Source organism: Canis lupus, chromosome 20 (assembly GCF_048164855.1).
Source record: "Canis lupus baileyi chromosome 20, mCanLup2.hap1, whole genome shotgun sequence".
Lineage (NCBI taxonomy): Eukaryota > Metazoa > Chordata > Mammalia > Carnivora > Canidae > Canis > Canis lupus.
This window is the reverse complement of record NC_132857.1, coordinates 40,271,326-40,297,005: the sequence shown is the minus strand read 5'-3', so window position 1 is coordinate 40,297,005 and position 25,680 is coordinate 40,271,326. Positions and strand designations below refer to the sequence as shown.

The 25,680-nt window shown below is 38.5% G+C and overlaps 1 protein-coding gene and 1 long non-coding RNA gene across 3 annotated transcripts in view; both read left to right on the top strand.

The window, feature by feature from the left end:
• The first annotated feature begins 1,359 nt into the window (after positions 1 to 1,359).
• On the top strand, positions 1,360 to 3,955 carry LOC140611896 (uncharacterized). Of its 2 annotated transcripts, none has more exons than XR_012013218.1 (3): positions 1,360 to 1,910; positions 2,003 to 3,182; positions 3,546 to 3,955. It is a non-coding gene; the product is annotated as an uncharacterized lncRNA (long non-coding RNA). The 2 variants fall into 2 exon arrangements; XR_012013217.1 differs by having other exon boundaries at positions 2,000 to 3,182.
• A 36-nt stretch (positions 3,956 to 3,991) lies between these two features.
• The window catches only part of ACTR3 (actin related protein 3), a 57,955-nt gene continuing 36,266 nt past the window's right edge, over positions 3,992 to 25,680 (top strand). The window contains exon 1 of the mRNA XM_072788973.1: positions 3,992 to 4,364. Coding sequence (XP_072645074.1) covers positions 4,321 to 4,364 — 44 coding nt within the window. The 5' untranslated portion in view covers positions 3,992 to 4,320. The remainder of the gene's footprint in view (positions 4,365 to 25,680) is intronic.

Below are 25,680 nucleotides of genomic sequence, written 5' to 3'. Positions count from 1 at the left end.
TAAGATCATTCTATAATTTATAATATGTTTTCTTAAAATTCAAGCTTTACAACAACCCCATAGGTTAGTTATTTCTGCAAATTTAGATTAAAATAGATTAAGGAATTCACACTCAAGTCTCTTTTTTAAAAAAAGATTTTATTTATATATTTGAGAGAGAGAGAGTGCGTACACGCTCAAGTGCATAAGCAAGAGGGGCAGAGTGAGAGGGAGAGAGAATCTCAAGCAGTGTTGAGCGCTGAGCCTGATGTGGGGCTTAAACTCATGACCCTGAGATCATGACCTGAGCCAAAATCAAGAGTCAGATGTTTAACCAACTGAGCTACCCAGGTGTTCCCCACCCCCCCTCAAGTCTCTTGATTCTAAGTTCAGGTCTCACTCTACACACTAAGTTAGTTGACTAAGTTAACTAACTTAGTTAACTTGCTGCCTGGAGTAGGGCCTCTGACCACTGGGCTGCATGGATATCTTGACTATTTATCTATTATTTGTCCTTAATACTCTCTGTGGATTTGATTTGATTGGTCCGCTAATTTGCAAATAGTCATTGCAGCAAGTACTTATGTTGATTTAAAAATAATAATAACATTTCCCATTTTAAAATATTGGAGATTGAGTGATATGTGAATTTTTTGGACATTTAAGGTCTAGAGACATTTGCTACATTGGCCTTAAAGCACAAATATTCTAGGAAACCTCATAGTAGCTGGTAGCTAGTATATCAGTCAAAATTAAACAATGCTGTGGCGTTACAACTAATGAGCCCAGAAAAGAGCTGGGCTTTGGTCTGGGTCCTGTTTCCTATTTTCTCTAAGATACTAGGAAAGTCACTTACATTCTCTGGGCTTGTTTATTACTTAGTATTCTTAAATTTGATGTAAGTAATGAAAGCTAATTACCACCAATTTAACCAAAAAGGGGCTTTCATGGAAGGATATTACAAGACTCACAAATGCTTGAAATGTTGGGGACCAGGCTTAGAAAGTGACTCGCACCGGTTGATCTGAACTAAAAGGAAATCAGGGTGCTATTAGGTGAGAATGGGTATGGGGAAAACTCCACCCACGCACCACTGCTTTCCTTTTTCATGTCTAACAAGATCATTTCTGTGAGCTCTTTGAGCTCTGACCTCCTCTGCTTCTCTGTATTTGGAGGAGGAAGGGTGCCTATGCAAAGTGGTCAGACATGCTCTGGCTGGACTTGCATCTGAGGGCTGGGTGCCGCTGAGGAAGGCTGAACCGCAGCAGCGCTAGAGTTTGACCAATTTTGGCACTAGCAAGTAGGAAGTAGGAGGGGTGTTAAGCAAGCAAAGTGTTTGGGTGGACAAATTATGAGGCACCAGTGCAAATAATGCTTCCAACGAGAGTTAGAAGCTTCCAAAGATTTCTAAGGGTCACCTCCTTTATAAAAGGCCGACTTGACTACTTGAAAGAGACCACTGTAGAAGGTCTCCTCATGTGGATGAGATACAGTATCTAGCGCTGACATGAGCTGCATATTTGAATGCAACATACATATAAATGTTAACCAGCTTCCCAAATCAAAAGTTGAAAACTGGCTTCCCACAGGTCAGAAAGAGCCTGCAGAGAATTAGTTACCAACAGATAAAAATCCAGATTTTCCATTTTTTCTGGAACAAAGGGACGCTCTGGCAATACTGAGTCTACATCTCTGCATAGTAAGTTTTCTACTGCCTTTGGTGTGGATGTGGAGTCTCCCTATTGTCACACCTCGTCATGGTCCTCTTCAGTCATAATGGCACCTGCTTGGATCGTGTGAATGCTCCAGTTTTCGAGCCTTGATGTAACTGTTTCTGTGACAACCCACACAAGGCCTGTGTGTGAGCACCCATCTTGAGGATCCACCAGTGTGGGTTTCCCTGAGCGACCTCTGTTCTTGGGACCCCTTTGGTAAGAACCTTTCACTCCTGACTTACTACCGTTAATGCTGAAAAAAACTGTTTACCCCAACTGACCCACATGTCTCTGTTCTGTCACAGCAGATCTTCAGGCATCTATTCTCCCAAATGACCTTAAATATCTGATGTTGGAAAAGGCAGCAAAGAATCCCCATTTAGGATCTTCTAAAATGGGGGGAAGAAAAGACAACTATGCATCTGAACAGAGAACCATTTCTGCTGGACTCCTTGGAAGACAATTGCTGAGAAAAGCTTCCCTGGAGGATTATTGATCTATTTTCTAGGAGTAGCTGTGGATTGCTGGGCACTAGTTGGTCATGATGATTCCCCTACGTTGTCTCTTCTGCACATGTCTGATCCCATCTGGGTGTTACTGCTCACATAATTCTATCCCTGAGTTATAGCACACAATGTATTATCAGACCTTTCACTTCACTCTTTACTTTGTGGGGTCCATTCCCTACAAAGCAGCCACGTTTCCTTGCTTAAATCTCTTTGATGCCTTCCAGGCTGCTTTTAGGCTAAACTTTAAGATTGGTGGAGAAGTCTGCAAATCCTTGTGGTGTGATTCTTCCTTAACTCCCGGCCTCCACCTCCCATTGCATTTTCCTTAGCTCACTTCACTTGGACCGTTTAGGTCTTTGAATTTGTGAAAGAGGCCAAGCTCTTTGCCACCTCAGGCCCTTGACCCTTGCTGTTCCCCCTTCTGGACGGCTCCCCTTCCTCCTCACCCTTTCCCCTATCTTCTACTTCACCTTTAAAATGTCACTTTGTCGAGAAGCCTTCCCTATATTCTACTTCCCTCACATTCTCCCACCCTCATCTCTGTATCTTGTAGCCTGTTGCTCTCTTCTAATGCTTTTAACACAATTTATATGTTCCCATTAAACTGTGAACTCTTGAGAGCAGGGACCTTCTGTATTTTGTGCCCAAAGACTATTCAGAGGCAGCAGGATCCCTGCCATAATGGAGTATGTGAGCGATACTTAACATGTCAAATGAATGAAAAACCCACTTTCCATCCCACTGCCCAGTCTAACAACTTACCGTTGTGAATAAGACATCCTTTCTTAGGGAAAATATTTTTATTTCAGCCATATAAGCAAATGGAAGATTTATCAGAAGACAAGCCTGGTGGAAAGCTGTTAAACTTCTAGGTTCCCCAGGTGGGGTCCCAGACCATCACCTGAGAACGTCTTGGAAATGCAAGTTACCAGGCCCTTCTCCTACACAAAAACTCTGCGGATGCGGCCCAGCAATCAAGGTTTTTGTGTGTGTGTGTTTTGTTTTGTTTTGTTTTTAGCAATCAAGGTTTTAACGAGCATTCTCGGTAATTCTGATGCACACTTAAATTTGAAAACCATTGTTCTAGGCTGTCCAGTATGTGACCTTTTTCCCCCTTATTATTATCATTATTTTCGGTCCTTGATCATCGGCATAATCCTGCCGGTAAAACAGCAGAATCTTAAACTGCCGAGGGCATCTTTGTCATCATTCGAAAGCGGCGAATAACCGACTATCCGCGCAGAGTGCGTGATGTGGAAGGTGCTCCCGGGGGGGGTGTGTTCCTCGCGGGGACAGGCCTGCCCCCGGGCGTCTGCGACCCAGACAATGTCCCCACGCACAGGTGCAAAAGCCTAGAAACCGGCAGGAAGGCGGAGCAGCCGGCTGCAAGCCTTTGTTCGCCCCAACCCTCCCGACCGCTCGCCCTCCGTCTGCCCGCGCGCTCCTCCACCCAGAAAAGCAGCGTCTCCAAGCGACGAGAATGTGTCGTGCCGCTCAGGACGTTTTCTACTGGGCCAGTCTTCCCCGGGGCCCCGGAGAAGACGCGGGGGGCTGCGGGGGCAGGTGCCGGGCGGCGAGCGCAGGAGGCACGGACGCCGCGGCGCTCCCGCAGCTCCAGGAGCCCCGGGCGCTCGCCCCGCCCCGCCCCGCCCCTCCCGTCCGGGAAAGCCCGGAGCGGACTCCGCTCACGTCGGGACGGGCGCCGCGGCCGGCGGGGCCACGTCACTGCGCATGCTCCCTCGCCCCTCCCGCTCGGAGCCGGAAGGGGGAGCGCGGGCGGCCTGGGCCTGGCCTGGCCGGGGCGGCGGCGCCGGCGGCCATCTTGGCTTCCCGGGGCCAGGCGGCGCGGGGGGAAGAAGTTGTAGGGTGGGGGCCGGAGGGAGGAGGAGGGGAGAGAGAGGGGGAGGAGGCCGCGGCGGGGCAGGGCGGGGACTGCCTGCCCGCCCGGGTTGCGGAAGTGGTAGCCGCTGGCCGAGCCTGCTGCTTGCTCGCTGCTGCCTCGGCTTCCCGGCTCCCCCCGGACGGAGAGGCCGGCCCGGCTGTGGATGGTCAGATAGCTCCGGCCCCAATCCGCACGGAGCAGACGGCGGCGGCGGCGGCGGCAGGCGAGGAGGAAGATGGCGGGACGGCTGCCGGCCTGTGTGGTGGACTGTGGCACGGGGTAAGGAGGGTGGGGAAACTGAGGCGGAGCTGGGAAGATGGCGGCGAGGGTGCGGGCGCGGGGATGCGCCGCGGCGGGGTGCGGCCGCCGGGCGTCGGGCTGCCGGGGGTGGGGCGCGGGGCCGGGGCCGCGGTGCGGCCGGGCGTCACCCGCGGGGGCGGGGGCGGGGGCGGGGGTCCCGGCGGGGTCCCCCCGGAGGTGCCCCCGGAGCCGCGGGCGGGTGGGCGCTGCGGGGCCCGGCGCTCAGCCTCCGGCCCCTCGGCTCCTCCTGCTGCCGGCGCGCCGGGGCCGAGCGGACGGGCGGGGGACGCCGGGCGGGTGCTCCGGGTCGCGGGGACCCCGCGCGGCTCGGGCCGAGGGCGGGGAAGGGGGCGCCCGGGCGCCGAACCTGCGAGCCGGGGCCGCGGCTTCCACCGGGCGGGCCGCGCGCCCCTCGTCCGACCCCCGGGCTTCCCCGCCTCCTGCGCTCGCACCGGTGAGCCACGGGCACATTTTAATTTGAGAGAGAAGGATGTCATGTGTTAACTCGTCTTGCCTCGGACAGAAAAAAAAAAAAAAAAAAAAGGAAAAAAAAAAAGTCCCCTAGTGAGCAAGCGCGCCGCAACTTCCTTAGTTTTCTCAAAGCCGCTTCCTGCTTTCAGCCCTTTATACCCTTATAAGGTAGTTTTTCATTTCCAACCTGAACACCTCGTATTAGAACTTTTAGGATTGAGCATATTTGAAATGGATTGAATTACGGGCCCTCGACATCAGTTTGTAGGGACTTGAACACAGACGTGCGAGTGTTTTCCGGGAAGGGGGGGAGAAGGGAAGCCCCAGGAAAGTCCTTGAGGCCGCGCGCTCGCCGGGGGGGGGGGTGGGGGGGTGGGGGGCCCTCGGAGGCTGTGGGGCCGCGGGGTGCGCTTGCTTTTCGGGGGGTTCCAGTGCGCAGGGCCGCGTGTAGACGTGTAGAACGGCGTTGAAGTGTATGAATAGGCGTTTTGGGATTTTGGCACACTGTTGTTTTCATAGGAAATAGTCTGTACTTTAACGTGGAACGACTTGTTTCCCTTGCAGCGCTGGGAGGGTGTGTGTGTCCGTCCTGTGCTGATACATTGTTTCATTCCTAATTCGCAAAATAATACACCGAGGGGGAGTCGGTTATGAGAGGTAGAGTGTCAGCCCTTGCTCCCTGCCTTCTATCATCCAGCAGACCTTCGTTGCATCAAGGATTGTGTATGCCCCTCTTTCCATTTACTTCCCGTAAAACGGCTCTATTTTTTTTTTTTAAAGCTCTAATCTTCATACTCACGACTTTGTTAGTGTAACAGTTTCAAAAATCCCAGCCATGCATGTGGAAACAGCCGATTTATTAACATTCTCCTATTCTCCTTTGGAAAATACCAGCCTACTTTTAGCCTTGGAACTTCTAAATGTATTGTTTTGATGGACAGCTTATTAAAGTTATTGTTTTTTTATTTTTATTTTTTGTATATATATATTTTTTTTATTGTTTTTTTTAATCCTAATTTTCTTGACTCAGGTCCCCCCCCCCCCCCCCCCCCCCCCGATCCAGTTGAGGAGTAGTTTCATGCTTAGGGTCAGTTTTAAAATTAGATTTGTCCTGAGTGAGAAGGAATTTTCAAGTGTGGGGTGTTTTGTTTTGTTTTTTTAGATTTTATTTATTTATTCATAAGAGATACACAGAGAGGCAGAGACACAGGCAGAGGGAGAAGCATGCTCCATGCAGGGAGCCCGACGTGGGACTCTATCTGGGACCCCAGGATCACGCCCTGCGCTGAAGGCAGGCGCTCAACCACTGAGCCACCCAGGTGTCCCTCAAGTGTGTTTTGTTAAAGTGAGAAATACTGTTATATAATTAATATTTTATGCTTTAGAAATTATTGGGTTAATAAAATTAGTGTGGATAATTGTAGTGCTAATGGTAACTAGAATGTTACTTTTCCCCCATTTTTCCCCTTTTGAAATAAATTCTGGTTATTTTTGAGTTAGTATTTGGGTATTAATCATTGAGGTTGACTGTCCTTAGCTGACCTCCTCCTGCTAGGGCAACCCTGAATTTAAGACAGGCTGAGTGTCCGGGAGGTCCCCAAGGGCTTCAGTCTACATTTAGGATTATTTTTGTTTTAGTATTTCAATTATTACGTTACTATATTTTACCTTATTGCATTAGTTTTACTTCACAAGGTGAGGTGGTTTAATGGGCACTCATGGTTTAAATGGAACTGATTAGGAGTCCCCATTGTCTCCCACCTTTTTTACCATCTGTCAGAGCTCCATTTATTTTGGTCTTCTAAAGGTTTCATGGTCCTTTGTGGTGGCTATCTAATGCAACTCCTGGAAAGTTATACCTGCAGCTTTATTAGCACATAGAGGATGGCTCATTGAGCTTGGGCCTGCGATAAGCATATTTAAGTAAGGCCTTCATGGGAGTTTTATGTTTCAGAGTACTGTGGTCCCCAGATGCAAATTGTTCACCTATAATTTGTGTGTTCCTTTGTGCTTTAGAGAATGCATTCATCTATTTGGTCTGTAATTACAATTACCCACTTAATATAAATGAAGAGTTATAACCTGAATCTGGATGATCATTCCATTTCATTATATAAGTTAGGAAAAAGATGACAGGAAAAAGTGGCCGGCTATGAAACTTGGTGTTCTCCCACAAGAAAAGCTGTAAGCCTTAGGAAACATGAAGCTTAATCCCCAGGCTTAAAGTTAGAAATCCTGCAGCAAAGATCCTTTATCTCAACATAAGATAATCACCTAAGCTCAGATCGTATAAGAAAATAACTCCTTTTGATAAGAATTTAGAAATAACTGTTTTTTTTTTTCGCATTGATATCATATCTACACACTTTTTGTCTGCATTGGAACAGTACTGTAGAAAAAAATTTGGGTAGAGATTCTCATTGTAGAGCTAGCTGGTTGCTTAAGAACTAAATTACAGACCTCCAATCTGCTACCTTGGTGAGGGAAACTTTTTTTTTTTTTTTTAAAGCATTCTTATAACATTGTAACACTTGGAAAGTTTTAGAAGATCCTAAATTATTTTTCGCATATTTTCACTCATTTCTTCAACGTTCAAATGAAGGAACTAACTCCTTACACACTTTTTTTTTTTTTTTTTAATGCCTCAGCTTGATTACAGAACTTTACATTGTGACATTTCCTTTTCCCCTTTATGTCTTTTCTACCTGATCCGTTCTGCTTTGGTAAATTATTTCCATTATGATAGCAGAAGTTAATATGACCTTATTGTAGAGCTGTGTGTTGGTGTCTAGATATACTCAGATTTAGAGTGAATTTCCGTAACTGACTCAAGTTTCTTAGCGTAATTTTAAAATGTAAGCATAAGTATTTTGTTGGAGTCAGTGGATGAGGAGTTTATATAATTCATACTGTGGCCACATTCTAGCAATTAGTGCAGATAATTTGGGAACCAATCTTCCCTGAGAACCAATGAGGAAGAACTGAGTGTGTGTGGGGGGGAAATAAGTGGGAAGTTCATATTTCCTATATGAATTCTGTACATGATATTTGATAATAACACTATTTCTCCAAGCCATCTTCAAGAGCAGAAACATTCACAGTATCTTGTTATTACCAAAAAACACTGAAATTCTTATTCCTTCATGGGTCATGTTTTACATGCTGTGTGAAGTAAGTATAACAGTCTTCTGTTGAGAAGTCAGTTTCTTACTTAAATACAATCTTCCTCCTCTCCTCTCCCACTGGTCTCTTTCCCTGCATGCACATCTTGTGTTGAAATACTGACTTTGGGTTGTGTGTGTGTGTGTGTGTGTGTATATATAGTATCTAATGAACTTTCAGCCTAATTGTAAAACACAGTTCAGAAATTTATTTTTAAGCACAGAATGGAAAGCTCCACTAGTGGAGGGCCTGCTGACCAGGATTTTATGTATGTTACTTAGTTTTGTGACAGTCATTTTTACCTTATTTTACAAGTGAGGAAACAGGATTAGAGAAACACTTTTTTTAATGGTGATAAGAGTTGCTATTTGGACTTAAGCTTTTCTGTGTCGAAGCCCTGTGTTCTTTATAATACACTGTGGAAACTCCTGAGCCCCTTATCAGAACTATGCATGTTGCTTTTTATTAGCAAAGTTAATTCTCTTCTTAAAATATTATAAATCCTAGTCTTAAGCATTTGATTTAATGAATTAGAGAAATGATTCCTGTGCATATCTTTTTTACGTGATATGTATCTATATATATCAAGTATATATGTATGTGTCCGTGTGTGTGCGTGCGTGTGTGTGTGTGTGTATTTAGTGGATATGTGAATTCCTAGCTTATTTCCTTGTCAATTTGCTTAAATTGAACTTCTAGAAAAAATTTACTCTCTATGTTTTGTTTATCAGGAAATGCTAAAAGCTAATATTTATTAAGAATTACGTTCAGGCCCAGTGCTATATGCTTTATATTATCTCATTTACTTTTCACATCAGCCTGAGAATTACCTCTTTTATGAACAGAAAAGTTTAGGGTTTAGAGAAATTAAACTACTTGCCCAAGATATTGTAGCAAATAAATGTGTTAGAGACCCTCCTCTATAAAATAATCTCCTTACACAGAGGATGAGCCTTTGACAGTTTTGAATCATTTAGATTTTTTTTTTTGAGAGATAGTTCATTTATGTTGTAAAGGGAGAATGCAGTATTAGTGAATATTACTTAACGATTACTTGCAAAGGTAGAAAAGTAGGTATTACTTGCTGATTACTTGCCAAGTCAGCTTAAAGCTAACTATATACTTAGCAGGTTAGACGCGCTCAGAATTATAATGAAAATATGTAATACAATATGCTCTCGAGAATCTTATCTCTTAATGAGATAAGAGCTAAAAATTATTTTTAAAAATTAGGATGGTAAGATTCTGCACTTAAATCTTAAGATACTTTTTTTTTTTTAAGATTTTATTTGTTTATTTGACTGAGAGGGAGAGAGCACACAAGCAGGGGGATCAGGAGAGGGAGAAGGAGTTTACCTGCTGAGGGAGCCTAAGGCAGATGCCTGACTGAGCCACTCAGGCACCCCAAAATATTTACTTTTGTGGTAGTAATAGTTGTTCTGTAGATAGTAAGATTAATGTGGTCAGGAAGAGTCAAGGAAGTTGTAGTGAAGGTAGGATATGTGCTCTCCTTTTAAGGATTTGGATATACAGGGGAAGGAAAGCATATACAGCAGAAAGGGGAGAGTAGCTGTTTCTTGTGTTTAGCCCTATTAGCATATGTTGCACCACTTCCTTCCCTTTGAATTGAGGACCACATAATAACATAATGCAAATCTTGATTATGTAATGTGAAGGGGAACTAACATTTATTGTGCACTTTCTGTATCAGGTATTCATTGTGTGTCGGCAGAGCTTTGATTCAAAATATTTTACTTGATAAGAAATAAAAATCCTTTGCAAGAGGAGTTAAATGTTGTCAGGGCTTTTAGAATATTTGCAGAATGGAATGCAGTTGGATCAGATGTAGAGAAGGTATTTGGGATGAAGTTATGGGGCTTGACACATGATATGAACTCACGTCTTTGTTGAATGAGCTGGCAAATGAAGATGGAACAAGAGTTAGGGGTATGGCTTAAAAAAACTGCCTGGGAAACACCCCATACCCAGTGACTCAGAATCTGAAGGATTGGGCCTAGGAATATTCATTTAAATGGTCTTCCTAGATGATTTTTAAACAGCCGTCTCAGCATCAGCTTTGCAGAAATTCTGAAGTAGGATATTGGCAGTAGGAATAGAGCAGAAGAGATATATTTGGGAAAGGTTGCCTCTTTTTTGTTTGTACTTCTGCAGTAGTATTGTTTTATTTGTGGTTATAGCTGTTTTTGTGTTCAGGCTTTTCTAGCTGTATGACTTTGTACACTTCAAACTCTGCAGGTCACATTTTTCCCATGTGTAATTTGGGATCATAGTATCTACCTTATGGGTGGGATTTTTTTTGTTTGTTTGTTTGGTTTTTGAGATAATGCATGAAAATGGTTAGTCACAGTGGTTGACACATAGTAAGAACTTGATACATCATAGTTATAATTACCATTATCAGTTAGCTCTCTTTTATTGAATTGAAATTTTTTAAGGAAAGGAACACGGTGTCTTATGCTTATTCAGTGCTTGGCTTAATGCAGTTCTTTGCACAGTCCAAATGTTTTTGCTTATTTGAGAGATGGAGGTATAGCTAGGGCTTGACAATTGATTGGGGTGGATTGTAGTCATCAGTGAAGATTTTAAGATTTTGAGTTTGGTTTTAAGAAGCTAAGTAAAATAATTATTTGAATTTGTTATTGAATTTGGATGATGATCATAATTGGAAATATTCTAGAGGAAGTTAAAGATACAGGAACTTCAGAAATGAAGGTGGAGATGTGGCAGTCATCATTACAGTTTACAAATTGAAACTAATAAAATAAAAAGAAAAAAAAGATTGAATATTAATGTTTCTTTTACAAGTCTTAAATATATAATCTAGCTTCTTGAGCATCATAATGAGAAGAATGAGTGGGCGCGCAGGCTTGAAATGATGAATGATCAGCTGTGCTGACAGCCAGGCTTCTGTTTCATCCCACTTTTTAAGAGGTAGAATCCTTAGGAGGAGACTTCAGCTCAACATAGGGCTAAATTTCCCTCCAGTGGTCTCCCTTATACATTGTGCTCCCCCACCTTCAACAAGTGAAACAGCTGAATGGGAGTAGGAGCAGGACTGTGGATTGGTTAAAATGTACCTTCTAGCAGTTTGTTTTCTGAAACAAAATTCCCCTGTAATAAAGGCATTTGGATATTTATCTGTAATTCTGTTGGCATTTGTAGGCTCTTTAATGACATGACTCATCTATAATAGCCGCTGGCATAAAGAAGAGGCAAGAGCAAAGCAGTTCAGTAATAATAACACTACATTAATATGCTTTTTAGTTTACCAGGCACTTATAAATTCATTTATTATTAAGTAACAGTACAAGATAAGGTGATGTTATTGGATTGATGTTTTAAATTTGGTTCTCCAAAATAGGATAGTGACTAATACTACTTTGTGTGATGGTGGTTTTATATCTTTATGTAGACCTTTATATCATACAATGTATAAAAGATATCTCAATAATTGATTAATACCAGAAAAAAAGACAAATTATGTCCTTTTTCCAAAGGACCATTTCATGGAATTTTACTAATTTTTCTTTCAAGATTTTTTTCAAAACCTTTCCAAACTATTGACTTTTAAACTCGAGTCACTCTTACATACTCCTTATAATCAGGAAAGGAACAACTTTGAATTTGTGTGGGCTGGCATATTTTCCTAACTCTTTTCTACCCCTAACGTACCTCACAAGAGTATTTTCTTCATCTGTGTTCTGATGCTGAACATTACATCTTTAAATATTCTCTCCTTTAAGCCTTGCCCATTGTGAAACTGCAATTGCCTTGAGAAGGATATCTTTAAGACTTTTTCAGTTACAGTACTTAGTGTGAATGAGGGGTTGCTACAAGGACAATGAAAGTCTCAAATAGGGAATTAGGGTGCAAAATGCCTTATAGTTTAGGGTTGGTTTTGAAACTGTATAAAATTATAAACTATGTTTTTAGTATTGGTCTATGATAAAACTCAATTGTTTGCTTACTTAAAGTCATAGAGCTTAGTATATTTAAGTATGGTGTGTTTTTCTTTAAGCATTTTTAAGTTTAGTTACTTCAAGACCACCAAAATAGTGCATATATGTGTGTGTGTGTGTATATATATATATATGCTATTCATAAGTGTGTGTGTGTATATATATGTGTGTATATTTATATATCTCTCTATATATATGAAACTTAAGTGAATTAAGGGAAATGCCTAATAACTCACATAGACTTATGGAGATGAAAAACACTTTGAGAAATAACTTCACTCATGCTTCATAAATGAGACTGGTCCAGAGTTGAGAAATGTTTTTCAAGGTTCCTAGTTATCAATTGATAGCATTGTTGAATTCTCTTACATTTTCTTAAGAGTTCACATTTATGACTTACAGTAGTTGAAGTTTCTTCTTACCAGTTGAAATAACAGCATATTTTTTGTAGTTTGAGGCCTGGTGCAATACATGTTTCAGAAATCTTTAGTGTGTTTTTTTTTTTGTTTTTTTTTTTTAGAGTTTTTGTTGTAATAAAAGTGTATGCTAGATGGCACAGATGCAAAACTAATTTTGTTTCCCATCGTAACATTTTAACACAGGTTCAGAAACTATTTCCATAAAATGAATACTTTTTATTTTATTTTCTATATGAGAGACAGGGAGAGAAGTGGAGACACAGGCAGAGGGAGAAACAGGCTCCCTGTAGGGAGCCTGATGCTGAACTTGATCTCATGATCCCTAAATCATGTCCTGAGCCAAAGGCAGATGTTCAACCACTGAGCCACTCAGATGCCCCAAAATGAATGCTTTTTTTTTTTTTAAAGGAAATATGCTTTTTTATTGTTTCAGGCACTTAAATCTTAGAAAAATACTTTTTTTAAAAAATTTCAGTTAAAGACATTATGTGGAATGTGTACAAATCAGCCTTTCAAAGCCCTTTAAGGAGGTATGTTTTTGAGATGATTAATTATAACCCTTTCAGAAACCCTATGAAGTGTAGGTACTGTGATACAATAACTGTTTTAAAGATGGGATGAGCACTGAGTGTTACACTATATGTTGGCAGATCGAACTCCAATTAAAAAATTACAAAAAGAAAATAAAGGCGAGAAGATTGAGGTATAGAGAACTTAAGTAACTTGCTCAAGTATAGTGGCTACAGTTAAGTAGTAGAGCTAGCATCTGAGCCCTTAGGCAGTTTGATCCCAGAGACCACTGTGACACTGCCCTCAGTTGAGATATTCTCTATCAGTGGTTAAATGGTTAACTGAATTTTTGAAGTGTATTCAAATTTAAACATTAAAAAAAATCTTATTAGAAATGTTAAGTTTTATTACAAATATGAGATATATAGGGAGGTCTTAGTGAGCAACTCATTGATTTGATTAACTCCAAACATAAGCAAGTTAATCGACATAGAATTATTTATTTTATAGAATATTTATTAACTGAATATTGCAAGGATAGGCATTATAGCAAACGTGATAAAGCTGTCAGTTGCTGGCTAATTCAAGATAGCTTAATTAAGGACATGATGTTTAATTACAAATAGCTTCAGAATAAAGATAATACATATTTCTGAAGCTCCAGTTTAAAGATGAATAATTGATGCATTATGAAAGTTACTTGTCATTAATGCCTGCATAAGACACAGAAATGAAATATTTGAACTTAGAAAATGGAATATAAAAAAATTTTTATTAAGGCTGAGTACTTAATATTTGGTATTTGAGTCAGAAAATAGTTAAGAGAACCCAAACACATGGGTTACCAGAAAGTAGTTTTTTTTTTCTAAAATAGTATTAAACAGATTGTTATCTCTAGAGTATAGGATGAATTTTGATGCATTTTATCTAAAAAGTACACAGTTTTAGAAGCTCATGTTTTCTGTTTCAGAGTATTTAAAATTTTGCTTCATACTAATCAAAAAGGGTGGAAGTCGCAAAGCAAAGAGACCTTTTTTTTTCTTTTCTTGATTAAATTGTTATTCAGATAATAGACTAGTTGAGAATTTTAGTGCTTCCAAAATGCATTTCAAAGGGGCCTGCTTTACCTGTTTCAGGTTGCCTTGTCAGGAAAGTTATTTTAAAAGCAAAACAAAACTTTGTTTCATAGTGAAACAATTTTAAATTGATAGGAAGATTCTATTAGAAGTAGAAACCAGAGAAATGTATCTTGTGGTTATATAAGTGAGAAATTTTGGATGCAAACAACAGAAATAACTAATATGAACCATTGAAAGAATATGGTGTGGGGCAGCCCGGGTGGTGCAGCGGTTTAGCGCCGCCTGCAGCCCAGGGTGTGATCCTGGAGACCTGGGATCGAGTCCCACGTCAGGCTCCCTGCATGGAGCCTGCTTCTCCCTCTGCCTGTGTCTCTGCCTCTCTCTCTCTGTCTCTCTCATGAATAAATAAATAAAATCTTAAAAAAAAAAGAATATGGTGTGATCACAAAATTGATGGGAAGGCTGGAGAACCAGGCTCCAGAAAAAAGCAGAGAAACCAGAAACCAGAAAAGCGGAGAAAAGGAGAGACCAGGCAGCAACAGTCTGCTTTCAAAGTCATGTTGCAGGAAGTCTGCAGGATGCTGCAACTAGATGGTAGCAATATGAGTTCTAAAATATATCTTCGTCTTGTAGTTAGTCAGGATTCAAAAATCTGACCTGAGCTCAGATTGGTTAGATATAAATCATGTCATATGTAGGAGTTGGCAGGAGTAGAATGTGTCAGTATCCGGTCCCTCCTTCTATAAAGGGATGTAAGGTTTTTGTGTCCTGCAAAGACTTAATCCTTGGTAGATTTTCATCAGAGTGGGAGTGGGAATTTGATCTGGCAAAAAAAGTGAATGTCCACTGTCAGAAGAAGGACGAAGGTGGGCGAGTATGTTGCCCATTTTTCTTTATGTCACCTTTAATTCCTTAATTTGTTTTGATAACTGCTTGATCTTTCTTTAATAGCTAGTTGTTTGAATTAACACATTCTTTTCCAAAAGTGCAAAAACCCTGTGAGTTCCACATAATGTTCAATCTAAATGTGTGAATTAAGAACATTTTTTTAAAGGAGTAATTAATGATGGTGTGAATAGTATGGGATTTTTCATTTGAACAGAGGCATTAACAGTCTAGTAATATTGGGATTATGTAATATTTGGAAAGTAGGACCTACTTGATAAATGCAGTGATACGATAGGCTATTTCTTTAAGCTTTTTTTTTTCTCACAGTAAACCAGAATTTGAGCTGCACTCATTTTTTCCCTCTTTTTCAGAAGGTGATGGACTGTCTATATTTAGTTATTAACCAAAAGGTAGTAGGCAAGGAGTAGCTTTTGCATCTCTTTTGTTGGTAGTTGGAAAAATTGGTTTTCAGTAACTCTAGTAGGTATCTGTGGGAATGCATACTTTTGTTGTGGGGAACATAAGGGTGATTAGGAAATGCTGCTTGCCTTTAGGAAGATCACATGTACATAATAATAACAATATGGTAAATGCTCTGGCAGGTATAAATGAAACTTTTTGGAACAATAGGTGAAGGAAAACTTAATTTCACCTGGGATGATGAAAAAAGGCTTCCTGGTAGAGATAATAACTGAATTAGGTCTTTAAGGATGACTCAAGGATTAATAGGCAGAAATAAGACTAGTATACCAGGTCAGAGAACAGTGGGAGGAAACAAAATGAGTTGGAAAAGTATAGGTTAAATTTGGATATGTTAGGTTTTTATGGAACAAGGAAATAGTAATGTTTAATATGGTATAGAAAAGTAGTCAAATGTTTGATATGGTATAAAAAAGTAGTGAAAGTGTCTGATGTATGATAGGTGCTCAGTAAATCCTTCTTGAGTTGAATTAAAAAGATATGTTGGAGCTGGATTATGGAGGTCTGAAAGTCCTTGAATTCTGTACTACTTTGGTATTTATGTTGTAGGTAGTATGAAGCCATAATCTATCATAAACCAAGTTTTTGAGAGTAGGAAGTATATTTGGTGACCTCATTATGGTAATTTATGAGATAAAAATAATAACCAACAGTTATCTAGTGCATACTGTGTGCCAGGCACTGTTCTAATTGCTTTACATGTGTTCATTCGATACCTAAATTGTGTGAGGTGGGTAAGGTTATTGTCTCTTATAAATGAAACTGACACAGTGTAAATTACTTGCCACAGATCACATAACTAGCATGATAAACTATACTGTTAGTTTTTTCTCTGGTTTGTTTTGGAATAAGTAGTAGTTTCCCGTTAAAGGGTCAGCCCGCTTCCCCCAGACACGCACCCGGAGCCCTGGAGAACACGTATAGACGGATGGACTTGTGCGGCCTTGACCGAATTCTGGAAGGAACGGGGGTGGGGTGGGGTGGTGGGGTGCTCCTGGACAAGCCAGCCGGGTCCCGGGTACTTGGATCCCTTGTTGAAAATTCCACTGGACTCGGGGCTGGACTTGGATCTGAGCACCTGGATGGTAGGCGAGTCCAGCCAGTACCATGAAGAGAAAGAGCTTCCCAGAAACCAGGATTCCCTTGGAGTCTGATGTCCGGCTGCCCCGGGCCCTGCCCCTGCCCCTGCCCAGGCCCTGCCCCTGCCCAGGCCCTGCCCCCGGCCTCCGAGGCGGTGGAGCGTGTCTGCCCCCTGGTGGGCCGCCCCGGGACGACCTCAGGTCTCGCCGCTCTCCCAGGGCAGCTCTGACCCCGAAGGAGACCCTCCCTGGGGGGGACCGCGGTTCCCAGGCTTGTTGATCCCCGGAGTTTGTACTGTATACTGGACAGCACTCCTGCTTCTAAATAAACCTTGTTTTGTAAAAAAAAAAAAAAAAAAAAAACAGAAACAAACAAAAAAACCCTACTTATTTTTAAAGGAGACGGTAAAGTACAAAAGACCTTGACTTTGCAAGCTGATAGATTAACTTGAGTTTATATCTAGCTTCAGTATTTCTTTGCAGTGGTTTCTTCTGTGAGGTGCTGTTTTCTAAAATGTAAACATCTGTTTTGCATGGTTTTGTTAATTAGGGATAATATAAAGCACATAGCAAAATAATTGACATACAGTAACAATGGCAGCTATAGTTAAAATGACTATAAAAAGGTACTGCAAGTAATTAACTACTTAGTTCACTGTTTGAATTCTCAGTTCTATGCTGAATCCTATGGCATATACAGAAAGCTATGGCATATTTTATTGTTTAGGCTCACAATTTAGTTCCAGAGATGAAACTATGTGAAGTAACTAAAGATGGCATATTAGTATTTAATTTGGGAGATAAATAAAGGCTGTTGTATTTGGAGGATGATTTATGAAGGAGCTGAACTTGTTCAGACTCTTGGAAAAGCATAAGTAGGATATGATAGATGGCAGAGAAGGGAAACTTTGTTAACGGAAGCTAAATTGGAAGCTTTATGATGGCAAGATGTCTTTTTTGTTCACTCTCTCTCCAAGTTATGGCCTTATGCATAGTATTTAATAATGCTCAATAAATATTTTATTGGTGAAGGGAAGTCAGGCAGGAATTTCAAAATATTTGAGGAAGGCTACCAGTTAGGAGATTGCCCTACTTGGAATTGACCCTATTGGAGCTGTGGGACAGCAGGTAGTTAATTTTATTTATTTATATCTTGCGTTATTTTGGAAGGATTTTAGATGGGAAACACTCATTTAGAATTGATTTGATTAGCAGTACGTTGTGTAGATCGTTAAGTAGGAGATTCATAAAAATTAAACTTAGGCAGTATAAGTCTGAGTTTCGTGTTTTATTCTGTCTATTGAGATGATTCACATACGGTAAAATTTCGTTTTTAAAGTGTATAATTTGCAAGTTCATGCAACTGTAGAATATTTTCATCAACCCCAAAAGAATCTCATACCCACTAACAGTGCTCCATTCTCCCTGCCTTCAGCCCTGAGAGCTACTAATTGACTTCCTGTCTTTATGGATTTGGCTGTTGTGGTCATTTCATATAAATGGAAATCTACATCTTCAGGTGATGGATAGTAAGACTTCTGTACTAGCAAAGAGGTCGGGAAAACCTGAGTCTTTGAAAGAATAATTATAGGGATGGGTAGAGGAGTAAAAGGAGGCTGGCTCCTGGATAAAGGCAAATGGCCTGCAGGTGAAGGGGTTTACTGAATACTTAGTGTCATCTACTGTTATCTTTTCTTAATCCTCGTAACAGTCTTGTGAAGTCAGTTTTATTCCTTATGAATTAGGAATGAAGTCTCTGATCATTTTTAGTAAATGGTGGAACAAATATTTCACTCATGACTTTTTGATCCTAAAGGTCCATATTCTTTCTTCCCCATTAGTGAAAAGGAGTTAGCTTTTAAGATTTAGACCTAAAAGGACTGGTAGAATGTCATTTCTATTGACACAAAGGAGTCCAGTTTCTTCCACACAACAGTTTTAGTATTTTTTTGTGTCACTTTAAACACTGACTTTAACGAGAAGAGCATTGGAAATGCTCTTCAAATAATTGCTAATTATCTTTATAGCCAATATTCTCTGTGAATTCGCCACGGTATTATTCTAAAAGTTTCTAACACTAGAAGTACAAAGAAAACTGTACTACCTAAGCTGAAAATTGGGGTGTTGTAGAAGTTATTAAACAGTGGGATTCATTTGTAAACTAGTGGAAGTTTACAAATTCCATTTCCATTTAAAATTTGATAATTAGGCTTAATCTATACTTTGATGATACAGTAAAGGTGGAAGTTGGTCATATTGAGGTAGAATTCTTTAAGCTTTAGCAGTTGTGAATGCCAAGAAATTTTCAAAAATGGATTGGACTAGATTATTAAGGTTCTTTCCATCCTAAAGTTTGAGGGTCTTATATGTTCATTAAACCATAGTTTAAGATTGTAGAAATATGGAAAGTTAAAATTCTAGTGCTGTTTATCCCTTACATAGGCTGTAGGGTTATTAACCGTATTTACTGTAATAACTTCAATATATGTTTGTTCTTTTCTAGAATGATTTTTTTGTAGCTTTTTATTCCAGTTCATTATGAACTGTATTTTTTTTTTTAAGATTTTGTTCCTATTTAGTGTTTCAGTATCAATGTATGGGAATACTCAAGTAACTTTTTGCTATGAGATGTTCCTCAAAAGAAAAAGAAATATGAACCATTATATTAAGTAAAAGTACTCCATCAACTACATGCATTTATTTTTTATTTTTTTAAATTTTATTTTATTTATTCATAATAGACAGAGAGAGAGAGAGAGGCAGAGACACAGGCAGAGGGAGAAGCAGGCTCCATGCAGAGAGCCTGACATGGGACTCGATCCCAGGACTCCAGGACCAGGCCCTCGGCTGCAGGTGGCGCTAAACCACTGAGCCACCGGGGCTGCCCAACTACATGCTTTTAATAAGTAAAACTTGAATTCGCAGAATTAAAAAAATACCCAGCAGAGTTAAAAATAATATTCAACATAAGGGATGCTAATGTTTTTAACTAGCGTAACTGGTTTTACTACTTGAAAACATTCTTTCCTTAAAAGAATTCTTTCCTTTTAGAAAAGTAAAATGAATCATAGAATAGATAGTCCTAATTTATCAGAATTATTGCCTGCTAACATTTTATCATATTTGTTTCATTACTTTTTAAGAGTGAGAGTGTGTTACTGATAACTATTCCTAAATCTGCTTTCGCCTACCCTAGAGGCAGTTAGGACCATGATAGACCAACCATTTCTTACATAAATCTCATTTGTTTTTTGCCATTCATTTCTCCCAGTGCAGGTGATTACTGTCTTGTAACTTTATTATATTTCCACTACTATTCTTCTTAGTCACCAAGTCTTTGATAACTTCAAAAGTGCTTTTTGAATTCTCTTCTATATTCCCTTCTCTATGCCATTTCTGATTCCCTTTCTATCCTTGCTGGCCAAAATCAGCATTGGAGAGTTTTTTCATTGCTGCATTGTGCAGGGAAGGTTTTCCTCCCTGTTTAGTACTGTATAGTGGTGCCTTGGGTCACAAAGGAAAATTTTGCTTTAGTTTTCCAAAATACTGTATTGTGCTTATGAGTTTCATAAACCTTAGGTAGGATAGCTTTGCCTTTTTCATTTTATGATGGCTTTCTAAAAACTATTTAGAAAATGATACTTTCTTTTTAAATATAGGGAAGTATAAAGTTAAGTAGATTCATAATTCGACTACTCAGATAACTCAGTGACATGTTTTAAATCAGACTAATACATATGTATGTTGATGCATGAATTATCTCTGGTATATGTAAGTGATTTACTCTTGGGATGGCAACTAGGTGGCTAGGGGATATAGGCATGCTGGGAAGTTTATATTAGTATTTTTTCCGTGTTATTTATTAAAATTTTAATAATGGGCAAATGTTATTCAAAAATTCTTTTACCTAAAGTAACATGTATGGTTAGATCATTTAAGACAAAATAGTGTAAATTTAGAAAACAAAATTTTCCCTTTTCTTCATTTTGCTATCTGGAGACAGTCACAATTTATTGTTTCTTTTGTCACTTTCCAGAAGAAAAAAATGTATTCATGTTCTAGCATTGTGCAATAGAATTGTTCTTGATGTATAATTTTTATTTTTATTTTACATATAAATGTAAATTTGTTTACGATTGACATAAAGTTTTTCTTCATGTCTCTTGGTTTTGTTTTCCCTCTTTTTTCAGATTAGATAATTTCTGCTGATCTGTCTTCAGGTTCACTGAGTATTTCTGCTGTTACCTGTGTAATGTTGTTTAGTTCATCCATTTATTTTTTTTATATCTAATATTGCATTGTTTGGTTTTATTTATTTATTTATTTTTAATTATTTATTTATTTATGATAGTCACAGAGAGAGAGAGAGAGAGGCAGAGACACAGGCAGAGGGAGAAGCAGGCTCCATGCACCGGGAGCCCGATGTGGGATTCGATCCTGGGTCTCCAGAATCGCGCCCTGGGCCAAAGGCAGGCGCCAAACCACTGCGCCACCCAGGGATCCCCATTGTTTGGTTTTAGAATTCCATTTGTTCTTTATATAGTTTTAGAGTTTCTGGTGATGTTTATTATGTTATTAGTCATTACAAGTGCACTTTTCTTTATTTCATTGTGATAGAGCTGCTTTCCATTCTATGATAATTATAATATTTGGGTCATTTTGTCTTCTATTGAATACTTTTCCTTGGAGAATGGTTTACATTTTAAATTTTTTCATGTGTGGAATAATTTTGGTTTATGTGAATATATCACCCTTGTTTATCTATTTTCTTGTTGATGAACATGTTTTGCTCACAGTTTTGGGCCATTATGAATAATGCTGTTTTGAACAAATGTGCACACATCTTTATGTAGACATATGTTTCTATTTTTTTTATTTTTGGATATGTACCTAGAAGTAGAATTGCTGGGTCATATGGTAAGTTAATGTTTGAGCGTTTTCCAAAATAACTATCATTTTGCATTCCAACTGTGAACGTTATGAATATTACCTCCATGTACTTTTAATCTGTATTTTTTGTAACCCCAAGAAGTTAAGCACCTTTTCATTTATAGCCATTTTTATTTCTTTCTTCAAATGGCTACTGTCTTTTGTCTTTTCCTTTTCTTCCTTCCTTTTCCTCTTTATTTCCCTCTTCTCCTTATCATCGCCATTTGAGTATCATATATATATATATATATATATATATATATATATATATAGGGGGACTAATTCTTTATCTTTGAGAACAAGACAGTTTGTTTTTCTTTTGGCTACTTTGGTATGCTTTTGTGAAGAAGTTTTTAATTTTTACATAGTTGAAATATCTTCAGTGTTTAATGTCTGGATTTTAAATTATAATTAGAAAGCCTCTTCTACTCCAGGGTTATAAATAAATTACCCTATATTTTCTTTTAAAGTTTATGTTTAACATTTCTTCCTTTTTAATCTTTGATGCATTTAGATTTATATTACTTTACCATATATGATATATACCCAGTTGAATTTTTTCCAGGTAGCTACAGTTTAGTTTTTTAAAAAATTGTGATAAAATATACACAACATAAGAACATTGTTAGGTATACAGCTTAATGGCATAATTATATTCACGTTGTATTACAACTGTCACCTCCATCTTAAGAACTTTTTCATTTCAGTTCCTGAAATGGAACTTGTATGTATGTTTTTTTTTGTTTGTTTGTTTTGTTTTGTATGTATAGTTTAAGAAAGTCTTAGTATGAAAAAGTTAGATTGATTTGAAATGTATTTGCATTATTATAAAATCTGAATTTGTGTGTGTCAATGAAAACAAAGAACTTTTAGTTTAAATACAGTGAACACATCCTTAAGTTATAGAGAGTTCAAGGTATCAAATGCCAACTAATTGAGAAAAAGGAGTTAAGTCAGAAAAAGTGAGAGAAACTCTTCTCTCATATACTTGTACAGCTTCTTCTCTGTGATAACTATCAAGAATTTTGAGACTGCAGTATAAAAATGTATTAATCAAATTAGCCATTTCAGGTGTAAAATCTGACAGAATTAGGTTAATGGAAGCTACTTTATATTTGAAAAACTTTAATTTGAAAGTTTTAAACAAATTTGGTACTTAGTATCTTTAATCATTTGTCGTTTTTCTTATATAAAGAAAGTTTAAGTGAAGTTTAATAAAAGCAAATTTCTTATAGCTATACCCAAATCTTTCCCTGTTTATTCTTACATGTTCTTCAGAATTACCATTTTTTGTGTACGTTTAATGTACTGTTTTAGCTCTTCCTATAACTCAGCTCAATAGTTTCTTTAGGTCTTCCTAGACTCTATATCTCTCATCTCTCCTTTCCCTATCTAAATACTTCTCTACTCACATAGAAACATTAAAATGTTTTTTATATGAATATTACAATATCTTTTTTAAGTTTCAGAGTTCTGTAGTCCTTATTTTCTAAAATTTTTGTTACTTTTTTCTATATACTTTCTGAACTTTGATTTTGTTAATTTTTTTGAGTATTTTCAAAGCTCAGTTTTCAAAAACAGTTTTTAAAGTTTGCTAATAGTATAAGAGAGTGGTTTTAAAGATTTATTTATTTTTAGAGAGAGAGCATGTACACGTGAGGGTGGGGGCAGAGAGGGAGAGAGAATCTTCAAGCAGACTCCCTGCTGAACACAGAGCCCAGCGTGGGACTTGATCCCTTGACCATAATATCATGACCTGAGATGAAACCAAGAGTCGGGCCCTTAACTGACTGAGCCACCCAGGCACCCCAAGAGAATGATTTTGAAGAGTCATATCCTTTATTATCATTTGGTTCTCACTCCACTAGAGAAAATGTGACTTTTTTTTAGTTCAATCCAACTCAAGAAATCATTTCTAGATTTTAGGATACGACGTTCTCTTTTTTTAAGATTGTATTCTATACCACAAGCATTTCTGTTCAAGCTAGGAGCCAAGTTAATTTTTAGAGGCTAACCACCATTTTTAAGGGTCAATAAAGTGGGACATTTCCCTTCATAGTTCTTAAAATTGGAAAATCATCAAATACTACAGTTTAGCAGTTTGTATCCAGTGTATCCAGATGATTTTGTTTCTTTGAGATCTTATTTAAATTTTATTTTTAAAAAACTTTTTAATTTTAAAGATTTTATGTATTTGACAGATATATATATATATAGATAGATAGATAGATAGATAGATAGATATTGGGATAAGCTGGCTCCCTGCGAAGCAGGGACACCCCCCACACCCATGTGGGACTTAATCCCAGTACCTTGGGATCATGACCCGACCTGAAGGCAGCTGCTCAACTGACTGAGCCACCTAAATGCTCCAAATCTTAATTAAATTTTAAATCCAGGGCAGTAGAACATTGGTAAATATATTTGGCTGTTTCCCTCCCAAAATTAGAAAATTGTTTGGCTATTTCTACTATATTTATAGTAGAAATGATGAAATGTTGTGGTATATCCATGTAATCAATATACTCTAGGTAGTTATTTTTGTGTTTTGGGGAAAGCACATTTGTTTTTTGTTTTTTTGTTTTTTTCATTTGTTTTGATATATGACTGTTCTGTATTCATTAGATTCTAATTTTGGTGTTTGTTCTGGAAGTGTTTGCTGAATATACTCTACCTATGAAATTTGATTTTGATCAGGAATGGAGTATTGATTAATCTGGTGAACTTGATAAATGGAAGTTTCATTGAGGGAATTTCTACTGTAATACGGTTTCTACTTCAAATATCTGACTGCCATATTTGGGAGATGGTGTGTATGTGCATGAAAATAACCACAGGCTTGTATAGAGTGGTTATTGAAATAGAGTTTATTGAATGGCAAATAGTTAAAAAGATCAGGAAGGACTTCATGGAGGAGTCCTCTAAGTTGTGGTGAGAGCTTTTTGAGAGGGTGCAATGTAAGCACAGATAACATGTGATGGGGAAAATGCAAGTCATTTAGAGGAAAGTGAGTAATAAAAGTGCTTTGAGCTGAGTTCATGGAAGCAAGTGATGGAAGACACTTAAAAACTTTAATTGGGGCTTATTGTGAAGTAACCTTAATATTCAGCTGAAGGCATCAGAATAATATATATATATATATATATGTTTTTTTTTTTTTATCTGAAAGGGACTTTAGGAATTACAACGAATCATTTTATAGAAACGGGAACAAGTTTGTACTTAATCTTGTAGGCAGTACAGCTTCATTTCAAGATTTCTGAGTTAGGCAGTAATTTTTCGAGAGATTATTCTATTTGTAGGGGTCATAGAATAAGGCATTCTGTTAGGTATTGTGTATAATGACTTGAACTGCTATGGTGACTAATGGTAAACAAACAAAAAAAAAGTGGAGGGATTAGATGAAATAATTAGGTATTCATCCTTCCAGTAAGTGTTAGAGTAGACTTTTAGGGTGATGTGGCTCAGTTTTAGATTGTCTTGCTTTTTAAGTCTTTGTTGTAATAAGATATGTCAGTTCCAAAGTATACTGTTGGAAGGTTAAAAAAGGTTTTCATATAGAGACATTGATACTTGAATTTTTCAGGGTGGGTAATGCATTCAGCATTGGGAGGAGAACATCTTCTGTAGTTGGAACAGTGGTAATATTAACAGTGTTAATATTGGCTCCTGGCATGAAATGAGTTGGTCTGTCCAGAAACTGTGAGCAGTTCTATGGTTAGGGAGACTCCTGTAGTGTGTCAAGGCTTCTGGGAAGGGTGGTCAGAAGCCAAATATTAAAGGAGCTCTTTTGTATGCCTTGCAAAGTTTTGTTTGTTTATTTTTTAAATGTGGGCAGTGGGGAATCTTGGAAGAGGTTTAGTCAGAGCATATCACATTTGGATCCGTTTATGTTTTCTCCTTATTTTTAACAATTTAGCATATTTGGCATTCTTAGTTTTTGAACTTAGTTTTGGGACTAAAATATCTCCTAAAGAGAGCTTTTTTTTTTTAATTAGTAAAAAATTTGCAGATATTATTAGAATCTAAGAATTTCACAGCAGTTCACCTGCCTGCTGTTTAGCAGTGAGTTTGAATATGGAATAATATAAAATGTTGTTACTTTCTCTTTAAAGCCTGCTCATATTTAATAGGTTTTCATGCATAGCCATAGAAAAAGTCCACCTATCTTCTATACAGCCCACAACATGGAACTTACTAAAAAGCTTATTAGCTTTTATAGTTCCTGATCATCATTGTTGCCATTATTTTGTTATTGTAAGAATATAGGCTGAATCCACTGTGGCAAAACCTTTAAA